This window comes from Panthera tigris, chromosome A3 (assembly GCF_018350195.1).
Source record: "Panthera tigris isolate Pti1 chromosome A3, P.tigris_Pti1_mat1.1, whole genome shotgun sequence".
NCBI classification, from domain to species: domain Eukaryota; kingdom Metazoa; phylum Chordata; class Mammalia; order Carnivora; family Felidae; genus Panthera; species Panthera tigris.
Genome location: NC_056662.1, coordinates 49796923 through 49817773, shown reverse-complemented (window position 1 = coordinate 49817773; position 20851 = coordinate 49796923). Strand labels below are relative to the sequence as shown.

At 45.2% G+C, this 20851-nt stretch overlaps 1 protein-coding gene across 3 annotated transcripts in view; it reads left to right on the top strand.

Moving 5' to 3' along the window:
• NINL (ninein like) overlaps positions 1–16707 on the top strand; it is a 158068-nt gene extending 141361 nt beyond the window's left edge. For all 3 annotated transcript variants that reach the window (XM_042981027.1, XM_042981026.1, XM_015544012.2), the window contains 5 exons: positions 3574–3732; positions 4963–5076; positions 9515–9724; positions 11827–11940; positions 15722–16707. In XM_042981027.1, coding sequence (XP_042836961.1) covers positions 3574–3732; positions 4963–5076; positions 9515–9724; positions 11827–11940; positions 15722–15913 — 789 coding nt within the window. In that variant the 3' untranslated portion in view covers positions 15914–16707. The remainder of the gene's footprint in view (positions 1–3573; positions 3733–4962; positions 5077–9514; positions 9725–11826; positions 11941–15721) is intronic.
• The last annotated feature ends 4144 nt before the right edge of the window (positions 16708–20851 follow it).

Below are 20851 nucleotides of genomic sequence, written 5' to 3'. Positions count from 1 at the left end.
TTAGTATGAAAAACTATAACGGCACAGAAAATTTGGCATAATACATACTGATCACCCACATACCACAACCTTAATTTGACAAGGTTTTTTTTTTTAAATGCTTATTTATTATTTTGAGAGAGAGAGAGAGAGAATGAGAACAAGGGAGGGGCAGAGAGAGAGGGAGACACAGAATCCAAAGCAGGCTCCAGGCTCTGAGTTGTTAACACGGAGCCTGATGTAGGGCTGGAACTCAGGAACCGAGAGATCATGACCCGAGCCGAAGTCGGATGCTTAACCGACTAAGCCATACAGGTGCCCCCTTAATTTGGCAGTTTTTAACTTTGTGCTTTATTATTTGTTTATACCTTTCTTTGTATCTCTCCGTACTATGTGTATGCGTGTGTGTTTTCAAACATTTTGAAAGTAAGTGACAGATACAGTGATACTCTGCTCCTAAATATTTCACAGGCATCTTGTAAAAATGAATGCATCTTCTGCCTAACCACAGTACTGCTGTAACACCTGAGACACTTAATTGTAATTACTTAATGCTGTCCAATATTCAGACCATATTTACATCTTTCTATAATTATTCCAAAATGTCTTAGATGGTAAATTTTTTGGAACTAGGATCCAGCTGAGGATGATGCATTGAACTGTCAATGCTGTTCTGGTGGCAGAAAACAGCCACTTTATTGTGCTCACAGAACCTGTGGGTCAGGGGTTCCAGACAGGGTACAGGGCAGATGGCCTGCCTCTTCTCCATGTCACTGGTATGGGAAGATTGGACAGCTGGGGTGACCCAAAGGCCAGGTCTGGAACCATCTGGGGGCTCCTCTCCATGGGCCTGGGAGGGAGTGTCACAAAGAGTCATTCAGGTAGCGAGTGGTCCAGCAGGACCACAAGGCAGGCATAAGGCTTCTGATCTCAGAAATCTCTCCATATCACCTCCACCCAGACCCCCGCAAGGCACAGGGAGGGACATAGGCTCATCTGGGAGGGTGAGTGCCCAGGTCACACTACAGAAGGGGATGTGGGATGAGAGATGCCATTGAGGCTGTCTTTGGAAAATATGGTCTGCTTGCTGCAATGTGTCTTTAGTCTTTTTAACCTGGAATAGCTGATTCACCCCCAAGGCTGTCTGTTTGAAGAGATCTGGCAGTTGTCTTGTAGGCCATCCCCCATTCTGGATCTGCCCAGCTGTTTCCTGATAGTGTCATTCAGTCTGCTTCTCTGTCCCTTGTGTATCTTATAAACTGGAAACTAGGCCTAAAGGCATAATCACATCCAGAGTAAGCATATTTAGCACAAACATCCACTTATTTTAAAATTTGATCAGGATATGACTGCTTTTGTCCTCTGCAATAAAACTAAGGTGAGTACAAGTTGGAATTAAGGTGATGGCTCAGTCAGTTAAGCATCCAACTCTTGATTTTGGCTCAGGTCATGATCTCATGGTTCATGAATTTGAGCCCCATGTCAGGCTCCATGCTGACAGCACATAGCCTGCCTGGAATTCTCTCTCCCTCTTTCTCTGCCCCTCCCCTGCTCATGCTCTGTTCCCCCGCCCCCCAGAATAAATAAACTAACTTTGGGGAAAAGAAAGAATTAAGGAGGTGATGGACACAGACACCAAGAGACAGTGGGCACCCCATTGTCTCAGTGGGATGCCCTGAGGGGGACATAGTGGCACCTGAGTGGAGTTCTGGTCACAGGCATCTCCTGAGCTTAGTCACAGAGAGCATCAGGCAGTCCCCAAATGAGGAACTGTTGAAGGGGAAAGGCGGGGAGGTACTGTATCTGTCAGAATTTTCAGTGTTAATACATGACAGAGGCTATGGAAACATCTCACATTCAGGGAGGCTAAAACAGCCTGACAGATAAAGGCGTTGCCTGAGCTGGACCAGAAGGGGTGCTCCAAGGGTCATAACTGGGCCAGTTGACAAGACTAGGATGCAGGTGGTGTGATTCTTGTCCTGAAGCCAGAGCTGCATGGCAGCCATGTGAGAACACGCTCACCTCCTTAGGAAACATGTAACACAGGGTCATGGCTCAGAAAACCGTCTCGTGTGTGTGTGTGTGTGTGTGTGTGTGTGTGTACACATGTGTGCATATACGTGCAGAGAGTACCAGCCAGCCACAAAGCACACGGGGAAATGTTGCCAGATGGTAAGTCTGGGTGAAGGACATGTGGATGTTCTCTGTAATAGCTTTGCACCTGTTGTATGAGTTTGAAATCGTTTCCAAAGACTAAATATTAAAAGTAACCAAAAATATTAGCTGAAGGAAGATTCCATTTCTGGCTGCTAAAAAAATCAAGGCTGAAGTAATGTAACAGTGCATGTTAACTCTACTGGAATTAGAGTTTAAAAAATCATAAAAACAAACCATTATGAAAAAAAATCAACGCTATCCTCAGAGAATAAGATGAATGCCAATATTGAAAAATAACTTTAATTTTTACAATAAAATGTAATAAACACAAGAGATTTCCATACCAGACACAACAACCATGAACTTACGATGTGTTAAAAATACCTCTTTACCCTCAGTTTTGAGGTTTCAAGCACAGGATGAGGTAATAGTCTGTTTACAGAGAACAGAAGGAGCAATCCTCACGAGAAAAATGTGTAAACTCACTAAGCTTAAATAATCCAAATCAGAACAACTTCAAGCAAGGTTCCATCATCTGCTTCTCAAATCTTCAAAAACATAGAAATGAAATGGTTGTTAGCACAGCCCTGGGGAGAGTGGTGTGTGTGTGTTGCCAGTAGTGCTGAAAACAGGTTCAGAGAACCCCACTCTGCCAACACTTGGAGCCACTGACAGTCAGCCTCAAGAATGGACTGCTGTGGAAAAAAAGCAAATAAGCAGAAATGTGATTTATATGAAGATATTCACAACAAATAGTTTAAAGTAACTGGCATTTCCATGGGGAGAGACTGTAGGGGCAGTGTTCTAGTTGCCGTTCCAGCTCATGGGGCATTCACTTAGCCACCCAGTGGGCATCTGTTGTGCATCCACCATCTGTTGGGCAGTAGATACTGGATAAAAGCAGAATATACAATTTAATCACCACCTGCACCCTGCTGAAAGATATGTTTAGGTGTTTAATGACAAAAGATCAGATCATGACCTGAGCCTACTTTGAGGAGATTCATATACTTCAAGTTTAACAAGGTGTTTTCCTTCAGACTACTTAAAATAATAATTGGACATAACCATGAAAGAAATAAGAAAAATATGGAAGATCTTCAGAGCAGTGGTTTGGATGTTCATGATGTAGCCACTTCTGGCAGTTGAGATATGTCTCATTTCCTCAAGGGAGTAGAGCACGTTTTTGCATCCTTAGTACTGTGGCCATTTGGGGTGGGATCAGTCCTGAGCTGGAGGATGCTGAGTGCCTCCACCATGAGATGCCTTAGCCTTCCCCTTCCCAGTTCTGATAACCAGCAGTATCTCCAGACATTGCCAGATGTTCCTTGGGGAACAAAATGGGTCCTGATTGGGAACCACTGGAATGATATGAATTAAGCTGCTGGTTTAAAAAAAGTAACTTTGGCATCTGTATTTTAACCTGTTATGCTCCAGAGTCAGAAATGCAAGGATGAAGTGTCCCAGCTCAATCACAAGATCCTTCAGCTAGGAGAGGAGGCCTCTGTCCACCAGGCCCAAGACGAGAAGAACCTCATCAACATTCAGCTGTTAACACAGAGACTGGAGGAGGCCGGGCACCAGGAGGAGCTGCAGGTGAGTGGTCTAAAAACATCAGCAACATGGGGCGCCTGGGTGGCTCAGTCGGTTAAGCGTCCGACTTCAGCTCAGGTCACGATCTCGCGGTCCGTGAATTTGAGCCCCGCGTCGGGCTCTGGGCTGATGGCTCAGAGCCTGGAGCCTGTTTCCGATTCTGTGTCTCCCTCTCTCTCTGCCCCTCCCCCGTTCATGCTCTGTCTCTCTCTGTCCCAAAAATAAATAAACGTTAAAAAAAAAAAAATTAAAAAATAAATAAATAAAAACATCAGCAACAGCCTTAAAATGCCTGGAGGTAGGCTCACCCCTCAGGTAAAGAGGGGAACTTAACAAGTACGTGCTCTGGAAAATTTGTAGGCTTCAGCAGCTTTGCAAATTCTCAATATCTAAAAAAAAGTAGCAGAAAGGGATTAAATCCTGATGCTAAGAGAATAAATTGGTAGACCTCTTTGGAGGACATTTGGGTAAAATATGCATCAAGTGCCTCAAGAATGTCAGTATGCTCTGACTTTATAATTCTACTTATGGGAATTTTATCTGAGCATCGTGGGCAGACTTAGCTGGAAGTGTTTTCATTGCTGTGGTATTTATAATATTAAAACAGAATTAGAATCAGCTTGAATCATCAATAATACTGAATGAGTCAGTAAATTATGGTACAGTCATTAAAAATCATGTTTTCCAATAATATTTAATGTTTTGGGGAAATTCTCAAGATATAATGAGGAAAGCACAGCATATAATGCTGTACCAGTGTTATTGATAGAAACACATGTGTGGAAGAAGGGCTGAGATCACAGCACAATGTTGGGATCATGGTGGTTTAAATTTTGTCATTTTTGCTTTTCTATAAATTTCTGAAGTTTCTGCATTAAACATGTATCAGACTGATGGGGTGCCTGGGTGGCTCAGTTAGTTAAGTGTCTGACTCTGGATTTTGGCTCAGGTCGTGATCTCATAGTTCATGAGATGGAGCCCCCGTTGGGTTCCCATGCTGATAGCATGGGACCTGCTTGGGATATTCTCTCTCTCAATCTCTCCCTCTCTCTCTCTCTCTCTCTCTCTCTCTCTCTTCACCTCCCTCCTCACCTCCCTCCCTCCCCCTTCTCCCTCCCCCACTTCCTGCTTGCTCACACTCTCTCTCAAAATAAATAAACTTAAAATAAATAAATAAATATGCATCAGACTGCTGAGATATTCTTGTACTTGTGAAATTATTTTTTTAAACAGAGTGAGCTAATCCAAAAACTTGAACTTGAACTTGAACACATGAATCAGGAATGTCAGAGCCTGAGACTGTCACAGTCACAGCTGAGAGAGACCCTTGAAGAAAGTCAAAATCAGGTGGGTGTGCATGATGGCCAATGGCTGTGTCTCAGCTGGGAGGAAAGTCAACACAGTTTAGCACTGACAGAGCCTTGCCAGGACTGGTCTGGCCAGAGAGGTTATTGGGCTGCCCTGAGGTTACACAGCTGGTCGGGCACTTACCAGGCCTGAGACTGAAGTTGAGCCTAGTCCAGGGTTGGTTGACCCTGAGCAGTCCATGGGCAGAGCTTCTATTTATGCACAAGGGAAGGAGGCTGACAAGCAGTGCTTTTGGCTGCACCACCTGCAGAACAGAAGAGCAAAGGAGAGCTGTGGGTAGCCTCTGAGGAGGGGGGAGTGTCGTCAGATCCAAGGACATGAGGTGGAGTAGTCCCTTGGGTTAGCAAGCTCAGTGTGCCCGTCTTGCCCTCACACAGGCTTATGTGTGCACAGAAGCCCTGAAATTGCATACACATGTGGGTGTCGAGCTCCTGCCTCCCACTTTCTCTCCTGCTCCAGCATTTATCTAGTGCACCAGGCTCTAAAGGTACAGAGGTAGGGAAGTGGAGAGCTTGCAGTCTGGGACAAGCGGATGTGAGCAGGACGGACCAAGCAGGGATGTCAGGATGCCCTGACAGCATGGTGTGCAGAGACATGAGAGAGGGGGAGCTGGTTCTTCCTGGGGGAGCAGGATGAGAGAATGGCAGGTGTGTAATGGCCCAATGTGGACTCAGATGTGTGTTGCGCTTAGAGGGCTGGGGGCTGTAGATAGAAAAGAGGGGTCATGGGAGAAGCCTCCCAGGCAGTGTGGAAGAGGTTTCTAACTCACTGGCCTGTGGCCCAGGGCCCTCACTTGAGTGTGGCACTGGCATGCCTCCCTCCTCTGAGCAACTTCACAGACTCCCTGACTGGCCCCAGATGCCACAGCTGGACTTGACTGTGGGGTCCCCCTACATACCCAGGGCTTTATGACGTGCAATTGGGGGCTCATGTGGGCTTTCAGCCATCCTGCTGCAAACAAGCGCTCTCCCAGAGGTGCCTCTGAGTATTTGGGGGTTCCCTTCTCTGTTTTTAAGTCTGAAAGGAACCTTGAGAAATTGCCTTGACCAGCTTGAGCCCTTTGAGTCCAGGAGTCAGCATTCAGCCATTGTCATGGGCAGAAGGGACCTTACTTAAGCAGTTCTCCTGTGATGTGAGATGGTTCCCCCTTGTTATTTAGAAGAGGAACCCCCAAAACCACATTGATGGGAGTTCACATGAGGGAAATAAGAGGAGCCTGTGGGTACTTAAGGATCTTCTGGAGGAGCCATGGTAGAGTGGCCGCGGGACCACTCGGGAGGAGCCAGTGTTGTCACTGGCACAGTTGTGGGTGATTTTAAGGAGGAGCGCCCTGGAGGTCAAAGAGAGCAGGCTGGACAGGTATGAGCAGGGGAGCAGCTTGGGTGGGGCCATGAGAGGTCCTGGCAGAGGGACTTTGCACAGCTCAGAAGGTGTGGTGCACGGGAGCACAATGCTGTAAGCATCACATGCCCTTGGGAATGACCATCTTGGTTCTGTGTTGCAGTACGTCAAACCACCCTCAAACTTGGTAGCTTCTAGCACTGTTCATCATTATCCTTCATGGTCTGTGGGCTCGCCAGCGCAGCTGGGCTGTTTTCACTTGAGATCTCAGGGGGCCATTGCAATCAAATGAGGTTAGGGCTAGCATCATCTGAAGGCACAGCTGGATCAGATGTTTGAGAGGCCTCAGGTCACAGGGCTGGCATGTGGTGTTGGCTGGTGGCTGGGGGCCCCTGGTGCTTCTCAGCTGGAGCATCCACACCTGGCCTCTTGGTGGCATGAGGCTGTCTGAGCATAGCAGTGAAGTTCTGAGAGGATAGGTGACCAAGCACCCTTAGAGGAGCAGACAGAAGCTGCCAGGCTTCTTAAGACTGTGTCAGGGCATTCCAGAACATCACTCCCCTGACATTTTTTTGGTCCAGCTTGGATTCAAGGGGAGGGCACAGAACCCACCTGTCCATTGGGGGAGGACACAGTCGTCACCTCTCAATGCAGGGAGAGCACAGCTCCCATCCCTCAGGGGGCAGGAATAGCAGCCTGTGAGCTCAGGTGGGAGCAGCCGATGGCTGAGGTGGCTTACTGCCATGCCCCTGATCCCAGAACACAATGGCCCTCTTTTCCTGGCATGGGCTGCCCCAGTGGTCTCTGGGGACATCTTTCCCTTGTCAAGTGATAGTTGGGCAGGGGTCTCCAGAGTTGGCCCAGGCTCTAGCCAGTGTCAGTTCTACAGGGAGGGAGATGAGGAGGGCTTGGGAGGAATTTAGCTGAGACGGTGTTATGGGCTGTTTGCCTTGCTCAGAGAGCCACAGGGTAGGGCCACAGACACAGACCTCACACTGGGCCACACAGTGGCCTCCTCGCAGGAGCTTGTACCAGGCATCTGTGTTCAGAGCAGAGAGATAGCTGTAGCAGTTAGCAGCAAGGGGCATGGGAACAGTGTGTTCTAAGGAAGAGGGCATCAGGGTGTTGGGGAGTGCTGTCAGAGAGCAGGAACAGCTTTGGAGTGGGTGGGCATTCTGACATAGAGTCACAAGGGCCTGGGCTGGGACTCAACTTCCGTCTGCAGGATGACTGAAGCATGAAAGTCGGGAGGGGGCTACATTTGTGGGGGGTGTGTTTTAGAACTGGTTCTCCTCTCTCCCTTCTCTGTCCCTCTTTCTCAAGGTTCCCAGACCCAGTTCCAGCATGCAATTATCAGACACCAACAGGGTGTCTGAGAATTCAACTCCATTCTTATACTATCTGCCTGGAGACAGCATCAGACCCCACAGGTTAAGGGTTAAGGGTGTAGTCCTACAACACTACTCCCTACCCCCATCTCAGAAGCCAGTCATACCCCCCAGGCTGTTAGCTGTATTTCTGACCAGCCAGCTACAGATTGGATGTTTCAGCCTCCTCCTCCTGAGGTTTGACTAATTTGCTAGAGTGGCTCACAGAACTCAGGGAAACACTTAACATTTAGCAGTTCATTAAAGGATATGTTAAAGGAAACAAATCAATAGCCAGAGGAAGAGATACATAGGGTGAGGTCCCAAATATCTGTCCTCAGGGAGCTTGAGCCCCAGCCTGGGGGCGCATGGAAGTGTTCCTCCTCAAGCATAGAAGCTCTCCAAAACAGGGACCAAACAGCTGGCTCTTGGGTTTTTATGGAGGTTTCATTATATAGTCATGACTAAGTCATTGGCCACTGGCTGACTCAACCTTCAACCCCTCTCCCCTCCTGGGAGGTTGGGGGATAGGACTGAAAATTCCAATCCTTGATCACGTGGTTGACCCTCCTGGCAGCCAGCCCCTCCCCTTGGGTGCACTTCAAAAATCACCTTCATTAATAATGAGACATCTATTTCACGTCTGTGGCTCTGAAGCATTTTTAGAATCTGTGGATGAAGACCAGATATCTCTGAAAAATATATTTTGGTCATCTGATTTTAGAAGTCATTATATTGCACTCCTCCAAAAGAGCATAGTAGCTATCCTGGAAACTGTGTGCAGGTGTGTTTCTCTGGGATGACTCCTGTCCTAAGAACAGCCACACGTGATGGTGATGACATGGCCCCCTAAGACAGCCCCTCAGAGATGCATGGGGATACAACGACCTGAGGCCTAAAGCCTCATTGTTGCCCTTGAGTAGCCATAGCTGGCATCCTCCCTGTCTCTAATCACATGGTCACCTCAGACCTATCATAAGTGTGACTCTTGATGGAGGTACCTCCCTCTCCCATCTATGGGGCCTCAGAGGTGTGTGAGGGCTAACATAGCAAGTTCTTGTAGGGTGCCAAGGAAATTCTGTATATTCTTGGTGAAGCCTCTAGAATCAAAGTGATTTAAATGGTGTTTAATAAAAGGATTGGCCAAGTTACCCACAACTCCAGTGAAATCTTGCCATCCACTGTGGTTGGGGAGCCAGGGGCTGGGGTAGTTCTGCACCTGCTGCCAGGGTCCCTATGGCCTTCATCATATGCTCCATTGCTCTCTGTGGCCCTGGTCGCAGCTGCCTAAGGAGTATGAGCTCTCTGCCTAAAGGAAAATCACCATGCATGGCCTGCATGGATTATAATTGTTAAACAGACTCCATGAAGTTTGCTGAAATGTAAACTGGACAGGGTATGGCATGATTCTCCCATGGGTGCAGCAGGAAACCTCAGTGTCATCACTTTGAGGCTACAGACCTGAGTCTTCTTGACTCTCTCTGTGTAGAAACTCTGGCTAAACCAGAGTTTGGCTGTCAGAATACAAATGAATAGGTTCTTTATGAACCTTACATGTAGCTGCAGATGCATGGAACAAGGAATAAGGATGCCTTGTGTGCCCTTCCATTTGTAGGGTATCTGTAAGCATGGAGTTTTGCAGGTCTAGTAATGACCCCATAGCTTTCAGCAATCACACCAGCACTATCATGGCCTTCTTCCTGGTGCAGCTGCATGGAGCCAACCTGAGGCTAAGGCTGGCACAGTCCCAGCACTCAGAGGAGGTCCACCAGCTGCAGGAGCAGATGCAGTGGCTGGTGCCTCAGGACCACATGGCCGAGCTGCAGCAGCTACTGGAAGAGGAGCGGCAGGCCACTCAGCAGCTCCGTGACGAGTGCATTCTCCAGAAGGAGAAGGGGAGGCGGCTGGAAACACAGTGGGTGAGTGGAGACAAGGGCTGTGAGGCCCAGGTGATGGTGCCAGGGGTGGCGAGACTGGATCACTGATCACTCAGCCAAAAACTGCCATCCCAACTCGTAGAAGTCTGGTTATACCACAGCTGCAGGCCCCTGATTTTCACTGTGAACAACGTGGGATTCTAACAGGGGTTAAAGATGGATCAGGGAGGGATGGCAAACCTCTTGGAGAAGGCATCTCCCACCCCCTCAGAGTGATAAGCCAGCTGACCCAAAAGGTCTCTCCAACATGGGGGCAACAGGTCCACCCAGACAGGTTGTCTTTGGGGGCTGCACATGTCTGTGGTAGGCCACATGGCTAAATGTTAGGGACCACACACTCAAAACTGCTTACAGGGCCAGAAATGTGGTGATACAGAGGCCATGAGGGAAGCTGTGGGTGGCAGTCCCACCCATGTAGTCCTGTGGAATCACAGGCCCTGTGTGCCAATTCTCCTAATTTCAAAGGAAAGCCAGAAACTAGATTTTTACAGAAACATTCCCAGTTTCCAAATGATGCATCTAATTTAAAAAGAATCTGAAACCATTTTGCAGACTGAAAAAAAATCTACCCACAGGCACACAAAGACTGCAGAAGTTATTTATTTGGGTGCACACTGATCTAGGTAGGGGAGATACAGAAACAGACACACATGGCAAAAGCCTGTGCCCTCCTGGAGCCTATATTCTGGTGTGGTGGGGAGACAAATGAAAACATGAGTCATGAGGATAGCATGTCAGATGGTGATGAGTTGATGAGTGCTCTGGAGCGGGATGGTGGCCAGAGAAGGCCTCACCAACGTGTTACTTGAGCCAAGACGTGCTGGAGTTGAGAGAACAAGCCATTCACTTATCTGGAGAGAGTGCTACAAGTAGCAGGAGCAGTATGTGCAAAGGCCCTGAGGTGGTAATGGCCTTATTTAAGGATAGCAAGGATGAGAGGGAAGCAAGAGGAAGATGGTGGGACAAAAGGCCAGTGAGGTGGTGGCACACCCTTGGGGACCCCGGCTGTATATCAGGCACTGCATTAGGCATCTAGAGACATAGAAACAGAGTTGTTGCCTTAAAGAGCAGGATACTGTGGCTCAGGGCACGGACTGCAGAGATTGTATCCAGGCTTCACCATCTCCTAGCTGAGTGACTTTGGCCAGTTACTTAACTTCTCTGCTTCAGCTTCCTCACCTGTAAAAGTTGGGTGCCAGTGGTTCCCACTAAAAGCATCAGTGTGAGGCATCAGAATTGGCACTTTTAAAATGCTTGAATAGTTTGGCATGTGTGTACCCGACTTAAGCGTTTAATTTAAAAGGCTGGGAGGGGGGGGCACCTGGGTGGCTCCGTCAGTTAAGCGTCTGACTTCAGCTCAGGTCATGATCTCATGGTTCATGAGTTTGAGCCCTGAATCAGGCTCTGTGCTGACAGCTCAGCCTGGAGCCTGCTTCAGATCCTGTTTCTCCCTCACCCTCTGTCCTTCACCCATTCACATTCTGTCTCTCTCTCTGAAAAATAAATAAACATTAAAAAATAATAATAATAAAAATAAAAGGCTGAGAAAACACCTACATCCTGAAATGCCACAGTGCAGTTCATTGGGAAATGTCGGGGTGGGAGGGTGTGGAGATAGGAGCCTGAGGACAAGAGGGTGCTTCCATGAGGAAGAAATTGGAGCAAGACTCAAAAGGTCGGTAAGATTTGATGTTTGTGAAGCATAAATCCCAATGAAGAATAACCTATCCGCATTGTGCAAAAATGTTAAGCAGGAAATAAGTTCAACCGTGATAGAATATTGACAAAACAAAGAAATTTAATCAGAAATCCTTTAAAAATACTCAGTAACACATTTGGGGAAACTCACTTTGGAATAATTTATGATTAAATGCCCAGGAAAGCAGTCTGCTAATTCTTGAACTACAAAGAGCAGTGTAAGCTTTGTGACCTGTGGCAGAACATTGTGTGTCTGTTACTCTGTGCAGATGAAAGGCTCTCCCTTTGCTCTCAGATATGTACATTTTAGCTAATTTCCACTCTGAATAAGCCTGAGATGATTCTTTTAGAAATGTAAATTATTGGTCTGTAACCTTTTGTGACAGGAAGAACATGAAAAGGAGCTGAAAGACACTGAAGAGCGGGTGGAAGCGGTGGGAAGAGCTCTGAAGAACGTGGACATGCTCCTCCAAGAGAAAGTAGCTGAGCTGAAAGAGCAGGTCAGTGATGGATGTCTGTCATTGCCACATGCACTTTCTGAACTTTCTCCTTCCATGGGTGTTCAAGTAGCTAATCCAGGGAGAGACTGTCCTCATAGAACACAGAGAGCCCCCATGTTCATTTGGAACCACTGAACCTAGGGCTCCATCTAAACTTTGAGAAACTGAATGTACAAATTTTTTTCAGAAGATTAACAGCTAAAAGCAATCAATAGAAAAATTGATTTTTTAACCTATATTCCCTACACTGTATTTGTATATTGTGTTTGTTTTGGGAATTATTTTAAGGTACATTTGAGAGGTGTTCACATAATCTCAGAAAGGACGTTCATTTATTCATTTATTTATTCAGTCACTGGGCAGATACTTACTGAGCACCCGTCATGTATCATGGCATTCATTGTTCTAGGAAGACTCTAAGATGGGCCCCTGGGCCTTACGTTCTGGCAGTGGAGACAATGACAAGATATATGACCTCAGGTGATGAGAAATGCTCACTCTCAAGAAGAGATGGATGGCACGTGGTGGGGATGGTTGGGGACCACTCTGAAGAGATGGCACAGGAGCAGACACCAATGACAGCCATGGAAATCTGGCTCTGACCCCCCCCCCCCACCCCCCAGTGGAGGCCAGGTTGGCTTTTTGGAAGAGAGGTACTCATGTGGTGGGACTGTCCTATGCAGTGTTGGGCTGAATGCCTGTAGCACCTCCAGTCAATGGGAGTGTCATAAAAGGGCACCCATGTGTTTCCCTGTGTGCTAGGGGACATGCCAGACCCCGAGCAGGAGGGGCATCCAAGCAGAGGAGCAGTTCAGGTACATGTCCTTAGATGGGACCAAGTGGAGTACATCAGCAGACTGCCAGGGAGGTGGCTGTAGCTGCTATGAGCAGATGGGTGGGTGCGGGTGGGCAGGACCCCCTCAATGTTAGGAGTTTGGATTTTATTTTACTTTTTTTTTAATGTTTATTCTTAGAGAGAGAGAGAGATACATAGAATGAGTGGGGAGGGGCAGAGAGAGGGAGACACAGAATCCTTAGTAGGCTCCAGGCTTTGAGCTATCAGCACAGAGCCTGACACAGGGCTGAAACACACGAACCATGAGATCATGACCTGAGCTGAAGTTGGATGCTTAACCGACTAAGCCACCCAGGTGCCCTGGGATTTTATTTTATTTCTGATGGCAGTTAGAAGCTATCTGAAGATTTTAATCAAGAGCATGATATGATCTATATTTTTAAATAAATCACTCTGGGGGAAAAGAAAATATTTGGGCTTCAATAGGCTGCAAAGACCAAAAAAAAGAAGGCCATAGCTGTTCTGCTTGATGAAAGCCCACAGTTGAATTCAGCCAGCAAGGTCAATCAGTAAGAACTGGTGGCTGGGCAGCCAGCATGGAGGGTGATGGGATGGGGAGGCAAGGCTAGAACGAAGCAGGAGACAGAGAAAAGGCTCAGCCAAACACCAGCTACTCCAGAATAGTTCTGTTCAGAGCTAGAAGAAATTAAGTATGAGAATCTGCAGAAATATTTTCATTATAGTAGTCAAGTCTGTTTAGAGGGCTCCTGAACTGAGCCCAAACAGGATGAAATGTCCAGGCCACCTCTTGTTCCCTGGGAGGTGGGAGGTCCCAGTGGGAGTCACACCTCCCTCCCTGACCATGCTCCTGGCTTTGCAGCTCCCTCCCTGCCATCCACTGACTCCCAAGTGTCACGACCCCCCTTGCCCTACGGTCATTCTCTTACACAAAGCCACAGTTTGCTTCCTCTTGCCTGACAGATCCTCAGTCTTGGTTAAATCCTGTGGCTCCTGCACACCTGCCCCTGTGCGGTGAGGTCCTGTCCACAGCCCTACACCCACCCCACCCCACCCCACCTCAGAACTAGCTTATGCTCTAGCCAAGTGAACCAGCCACCTGTGACCGTGCATGTGCCACAACGCCCAGACCCTCCCTTCTCCCAGGCCCTCACTGCCGCCTGAATCCAAAGGTAAAGGAGCCCTGGCCCTGCCTCTGCCCCTTTTTACCAAAGTACCTGCAGAGGGTTATCTGGACACCCTCACCTGCCTTCTCTTGTGTTCACTCATGTCACTGGCTGAAGTCCAAAATGTTGGTGTTGTGGTGGATGCCCCCACAGTGTCTGCAAGTGAACCCGCCAGCTCAGCCTCAGAAGGGATGCAGAATCCAGCCTCTTCTCACTCCCACTCTCATCCTCTGTGCCCTACAGTGTCCTTGTTTCCTCCTGGGCTATGTTCTCAGTGCAGTAGTGGCAGCAGTGCTTTCCCAACATGGTTGAGGTGCTGGCCCTTCTACTCGGAGCCCTCCAGGCCTCTCACAGCCCTAAGAGTACCAGGCAGAGTTCCTACAGAGGCCTCCAAGGCTCTGCAGGATCTAGTTGCCCCCAGCCCTCGGTGGCACCCAGCCAGCGTGTCAGCTGTAACTTTCTTTCAGTGGGCTTCTCACTGCCATGCCCCCCCAGCCCCAGGTCTCTGGCCATTCCAGCCATCCCCAGCCTGGCCAGGCTCTGGACCTTTGCACCTGCTCCTCCCTTTGCCTGGAATGTTCACATCCAGACAGGCTCAGTGCTCCTTGCCCTGCTTTGTTCAGATCTCTGTTCAAATGTCAATGGACAGAGAAGCTTTCCCTATTCACCCCAACCGAAATAGGAACTCCCTCAGCTATCTGTCGCCTCCTGGTGAAACCAGTAGTAACCTGAGTGTTAATAGGACTAGTAAGTGCAGCTGTAACTTTTCACCAAGATCTTTTTTGTTTGCCTGTAAACATCCCTGACTCTTCTCCTTGGGGGGAGGGAGGTTAGAGTCCTGCCCTCCCATCTCCATCTCCTCCTTTGGCTATCTCTCCTTGACACATAACTCCATGCTGAGTGATTGTGTTTGCTGTACATCAGGCAGGCAGACTTGAGTTCAGTTATGTGGGGTTTTCTCTTAGCACTTGTCATGCCTCCACACCATGTATTTGTTTCTGGCATGTCCACTTCCATCAGAATATGTGCTCCTGAGAGCAAGATCATTGCGCAGTATGTCTGGCAGTACTTGTTGAATGAATGAATGTAGTATTTACTTTTGAAGCCCAAGGCTAGGACCCCGGTTGGCACTGTATCTTGAACAAGGACTCATAACTAGAGTGGCCTTGTGTCCCCATCGCCATGGCTATCGTGTGTGGTGACCAGCCCATGCACCTGGGGTTCCCAGGGTGGATGTAGTGTCAGAGTGTGTCCTGTGAGACATGGTGGCCCTGCAGAGCACACTGATAAGAACCAGAATGACATGTTTTATGTTATGTTGAGTAGCCCTTTTTAAAGACTGGTGATTTTAGGGCAGCTGGATGGCTCAGTCGGTTAAGCATCAGCTCAGGTCATGATCTTGCAGTTCACGAGTTCAAGCCCTGCATCAGGCTCTGTGCTGATAGTTCAGAGCCTAGAGCCTGCTTCGGATCCTGTGTCTCCCTTTCCCTCTTCCCCTCCCCTGCTTGCACTCTGTCTCTCTCAAAAATGAATAAATGGTTAAAAAAAATTTAAGGCTGGTGATTTTGATCTTTTATATCTTCATTTCATGGTAAAATCAACTCTCATAAAGTTGACTTAAATTTCATCTTTCATGCCAGGTTTAATAAAAATTGTCATTATACCCAATGTTTGTGTATGAGATATGTAAAAACCCTGGAACTGTGTTCCAAACACACTTGAAAGAGTGGGAGGGGCAAGCTGTCATGCAACATTTCTGCACTAGAATAATAGTAAAGTATGGTTTTTCTCTCCTCCCTAGTTTGAAAAGAACACAAAATCTCATTTGCTGCTCAAGGATCTCTATGTGGAAAATGCTCACCTGACAAAGGCACTTCAGGTCACCGAAGAGAAACTACGAGATGCTGAGAAGAAAAACTGTATCCTGGAAGAAAAAGTTAGAGCTCTCAACAGACTCATCAGTAAGATCGCTTCAGCTTCCCTCTCTGTGTGAAGGTTGCTTGTTTTCCTGGAATTCATTTTGAAAGAATATCTTTTAAAATTAAGCCACCATGATGTCATAATATCCTAACGTTCATTGGTTGTGCACCCTTGGACATAGATTTCTGATTTCTTGTTCACCTTACACACGTTTAAAAATGTCTACTGTGCCAGCTGCTCAGGAAATAGACATGCTGGAAAAGACTACATTTTTATTAGTAGTCCTGGGTAATTTCTCCAGTAAAATTCTCAGTTTTGCTACTCATTGGTGAAACAATTATGGGTAGCTTTCAGTGAAGTAAGACTAAAAGAAAAATGGTAAAATCAATCAATTTCAATGTTGTACCTTTGACCTTGGCTACAGAGAGTAAAATGAAAAATAAGGGCTCTGGACAGTTTCATCTTTTCACTGTTACTGCTTTGGGTTTAGATCATTAGCATTCTCAAGCTGTGTCTGTACAAACATTCTAGAAAGACTCCTTGCTGAGACTGTCAACCCTGCAATCAAAGACAATGGAGGGGAAGCCCCCTCTTCAGGGACTGCTCTACCACAGGAAGATGTTTGGAGAGTGCTTATTTTAGGTCTGTGGTCTCAGGGATGATGGTATTGCGAATGCAATCTTTCCCTCATTGAAATGTCATCACACTGGAAATTGTATTATATGTAAAGAAAAAAGAAAAGTCTAGTTTTATATCCAAAATATACATAAGTTATGGTTATTTGGTTTATGAGAATAAACTACTGTACAATGAAGAGTCACTGTATTTACAAAAACTCTTTTCTATTAAAATTGTTTTAACTTCTAAGTTTTTATTAAATATTTTAAATAGAAAAATAGTTTTATAAGAAACACTCCTGTGCCCATCAGCTAGATGTATTAAAAATCCTTCTGCTACATGTAGAAGGAGGTGCAGCCCCTGTTCTGTTGCTGTCAACCTCTTTCTCCTTCCTGGAGTCAGCCACTACCCTCAAGCTGCTGTGCCCCATCCCTTTCTGTCTGTCTTAAAGCACTATGGAAATACACAAAAGACTGGAATAGGGGTGCCTGCCTGGCTGGCTCAGTTGGCAGAGCATACGACTCTTGATCTGGGGATTGTGAGTTCAAGCTCCACATTGTGCATGGAGCCCACTTAAAAAGACCAGAACAGATGGAAACATCAGTTCTTGGATAGGGAGACTCAACAACATAAAGTTGGTTCTTCTAAATTAACTGATTAATGTAATATAGCTCCAATAAAAACACAAGTGGGTGTTCCTTTCTCCAATTCCCTTTTCCAGAGTTGGACAGTTCTAAAGTTTACATGTACAGCTAGATAAGCAATAAAATAATATGGAAAATTTAAAAAAGAAGAGCAATGAATGGGAACTAGTTCTACTAGTTGTTAAAATAGTTTCAATATAGTTTGAGTTACATGGTTGTATACATTTGTCAAAACTCATCAAAGGGCACAGTTCTTCATTCACAGACTTCTGGCTGGGACTGGAGTAACAAGGAGATTGGATCCAGTAGACATGAACAACACTATCAAACAATTGACATTTATAGTCTCCAACAACAGCAGAAGTGCACCTAGAATATTTACAAAGACAGACCATGTTGTGGACCTTGAAACAAGTCACAAAAAAAATTAAAACAATTTAAGTCATACAAAGTACTTTCTCTGACCAAAATGGAATTAAATTAGGAATGAAGACCGGAATGATATCTAGGAAATGCTCGAATATTTAGAAACAATAATACACTGTTAAATAATTCATGAACTATTCAGTTCATGGAAATCAGGAGAAATTAGAAAATATTTTGAACTGAAAGGAAATGAAAACACAACTTATCAAATTTGAGGTGTGGAGCTAAAGCATTACTTAGTGGAAAATTCATAGTCTTAAATTCCTGTATTAAAAAGGTCTCAAATCAATGACCTCCACTTCCACCTTAAATAACTAGAAAAAGAACAAAGAAGCCCAAAGTGAGCAGAAGAAAGGAAATAATGAAGATCACAGAAGTCAGGAATAGAAGAACAATGGTGGCAAACTACACACTATAGGTTAAGCCTAGCTTCATGACCTGTTTTTATAAATAGTTTGAATGGCATAGTCACACCTATTCACTTATATACTGTCTATGCCTACTTTTGTGCTCAGTATCAGACACTATGTGGCTGACCTGAGTGGAAATCAAGAGTTGAATGCTTAACTGACTGAGCCACCCAGGTGCCCCTATACACATATGTTTTGTACCATGTGAATATATTAAGTGTTTCTTGTAAAATCACAAAATAGAATAATAAATTCAACCCATCCTAAATAATATAAATTGTTTAAAGCAATACATCATCTGAAATCTGCATCTCCCTCTACATCCGGAAAAATTAATACATATCATTATAGATACCATTTTTAAAAAACTTGTATGACTAAGACAAAAAAGGGAAAGCAGATATATAATATTAGGAATAACCATATGTACAGAAAAGTAAAACATTTCAATATACTTCAAAATACAGATTAAAATTGATTTGGAAAAATACAATTAACTAAAATTTACTCAAGAAAAAGTCAACACTTTGACCAAAAATTAAAGAAAATTTAAAAATTTATCAAAGGTCAACATTTCTCCCCCAAAGATTCATACCCAAATTGTTCTGTAAGTATTAAAGCTATTTTTAAGGTTACAATTCTGTTTTTAAAAGACAAAGGAATGAGCATCAACTCATTTGAGACACCAGAACACTAACACCAAATCTGGCTGTGGTGGCCACCCTGTACTCCTGTCTTTGTGGGGTTCACAGGGCCTTCACTCATCTGGGCTGACTGGTGGGCTGTGATGGAAGTGGGACTCATTCAGTACCAAGCCTAGCCTCTCAGAAAAATAGCAGCACCCGCTTCCAATGTCTTAACTATGGGAGTCCTGAGATGCCAGGTAAGAAGCCCAGCCAGCTCACTGGAGACCATACAGAGATGGGGAGGTAGCATTTGAGTGCAGCTGCGTGCAGAACCCAAGTAAGATCTGTAGAATGACCCAGCTGAGCCCCATCAACCCACAGAATCATGAGAGCTAATAAAATGTTGTGGCATAAAGACACCATGTGTTGAGTGGCTTGTTTCATAGGGACAGATAATTAACACCACTGACAAAGCACATATAGACACATGCACATGTACACATTCCCCTTGTCCAAAGCACTGTAAACCAACATTACAGTTGGGAAATTCCCCAACAAATGAAGAGCAAATCAAATCTCTCAGTTACCTGATAACCTGAGTAGTGAACACACCATGGCCAAGAAGAATGTAGCCCAGGGAATGCAAAGTAGTTCAACAAAAAAAAATTCTACACTTCATTTTTTTAAGTAATCTATGTGCCCAATGTGGGGCTTGAACTCATGCCTCCAAGATCAAGAATCACATACTCTACCAACTGAGCCACCTAGTGCCACAACAAAATTCTATTTATGTAATTCATAACACAAGGAAGTAAGAAACCATATGATCATTACTCAAGTTCCAAAACCATACTTAGAAAAATCATATATTAATTACCATTGTTTTATTTTTTTAATTTATTTTTACTTTTTAATTTACATACAAGTTAGCATATAGTGCAATAATTTCAGGAGAAGAATCCAGTGATTCATCCCCTAAGTATAACATCCAGTGCTCATCCCACAAGTGTCTTCCTCAATGCCCATTGTGCATTTAGCCATCCCCCCACCCACAACCCCTCCAGCAATCCTCTGTTCTCTGTATTTAAGAATCTCTTATGTTTTGTCCCCCTCCCTGTTTTTATATTATTTTTGCTTCCCTTCCCTTATGTTCATCTGTTTTGTATCTTAAATTCCACATATGAGTAAGGTCATTTGATATTTGTCGTTCTCTAATTTCACTTAGCATAATACCCTCTAGTTCCATCCACGTTGTTGCAAAGGGCAAGATTTCATTCTTTTTCATTGCCGAGTAATACTCCATTGTATATATATATATACTCCATACACACACACACCACATCTTTATCCATTTATCCATCGATGGGCATTTGGGTTCTTTCTATACTTTGACTATTGTCAATAGCACCGCAATAAACATTGGGGTGCATGTGTCCCTTAAACAGCACACCTGTATCATTTGGATATTTACCTAGCAGTGCAATTATGGGTTGTAGGCTGGTTCTGTTTTTAATTTTTTGAGGAACCTCCATGCTGTTTTCCAGAGTAGCTGCACCAGTTTGCATTCCCAACAGGAGTTTAAAGAGATCTTCTCTCTCCACATCCTCACCAACATCTGTTGTTGCCTGAGTTGTTAATTTTAATCATTCTGACTGGTTTGAGGTGGTATCTCATTGTGGTTTTGATTTGTATTTCCCTGATGATGATGTTGAGCATTTTTTCATGTGTCTGTTGACCATCTGGATGTCTTCTTTGGAGAAACATCTATTCATGTCTTCTGCCCATTTCTTCACAGGATTATTTGTTTTTGGGGTGTTGAGTTTGGTAAGTCTTTATAGATTCTGGATACTAACCCTTTATCTGATATGTTGCAAATATCTTCTCCCATTCCATCGGTTGTCTTTTAGTTTCGCTGATTGTTTCCTTTGCTGTGCAGAAGCTTTTATTTTGATGAAGTCCCAAAAATTCATTTTTGCTTTTGTTCCCTTGCCTCTGGAGACTTGTTGAGTAAGAAGTTGCTGCGGCCAAGGTCAAAGAGGTTTTTTGTCTGCTTTCTCCTCGAGGATTTTGATGGCTTCCTGTTTACATTTAGGTCTTTCATCCATTTTGAGGTTATTTTTGTGTATGATGTAAGAAAGTGGTCCAGGTTCATTCTTCTACATTTCGCTGTCCAGTTTTCGCAAGACCATTTTCTGTCTGAAGAGACTGTCTTTATTCCATTGGATATTCTTTCCTCCTTTGTCAAAAATTAGTTTGCCATATGTTTGTGGGTCAATTTCTGGGTTCT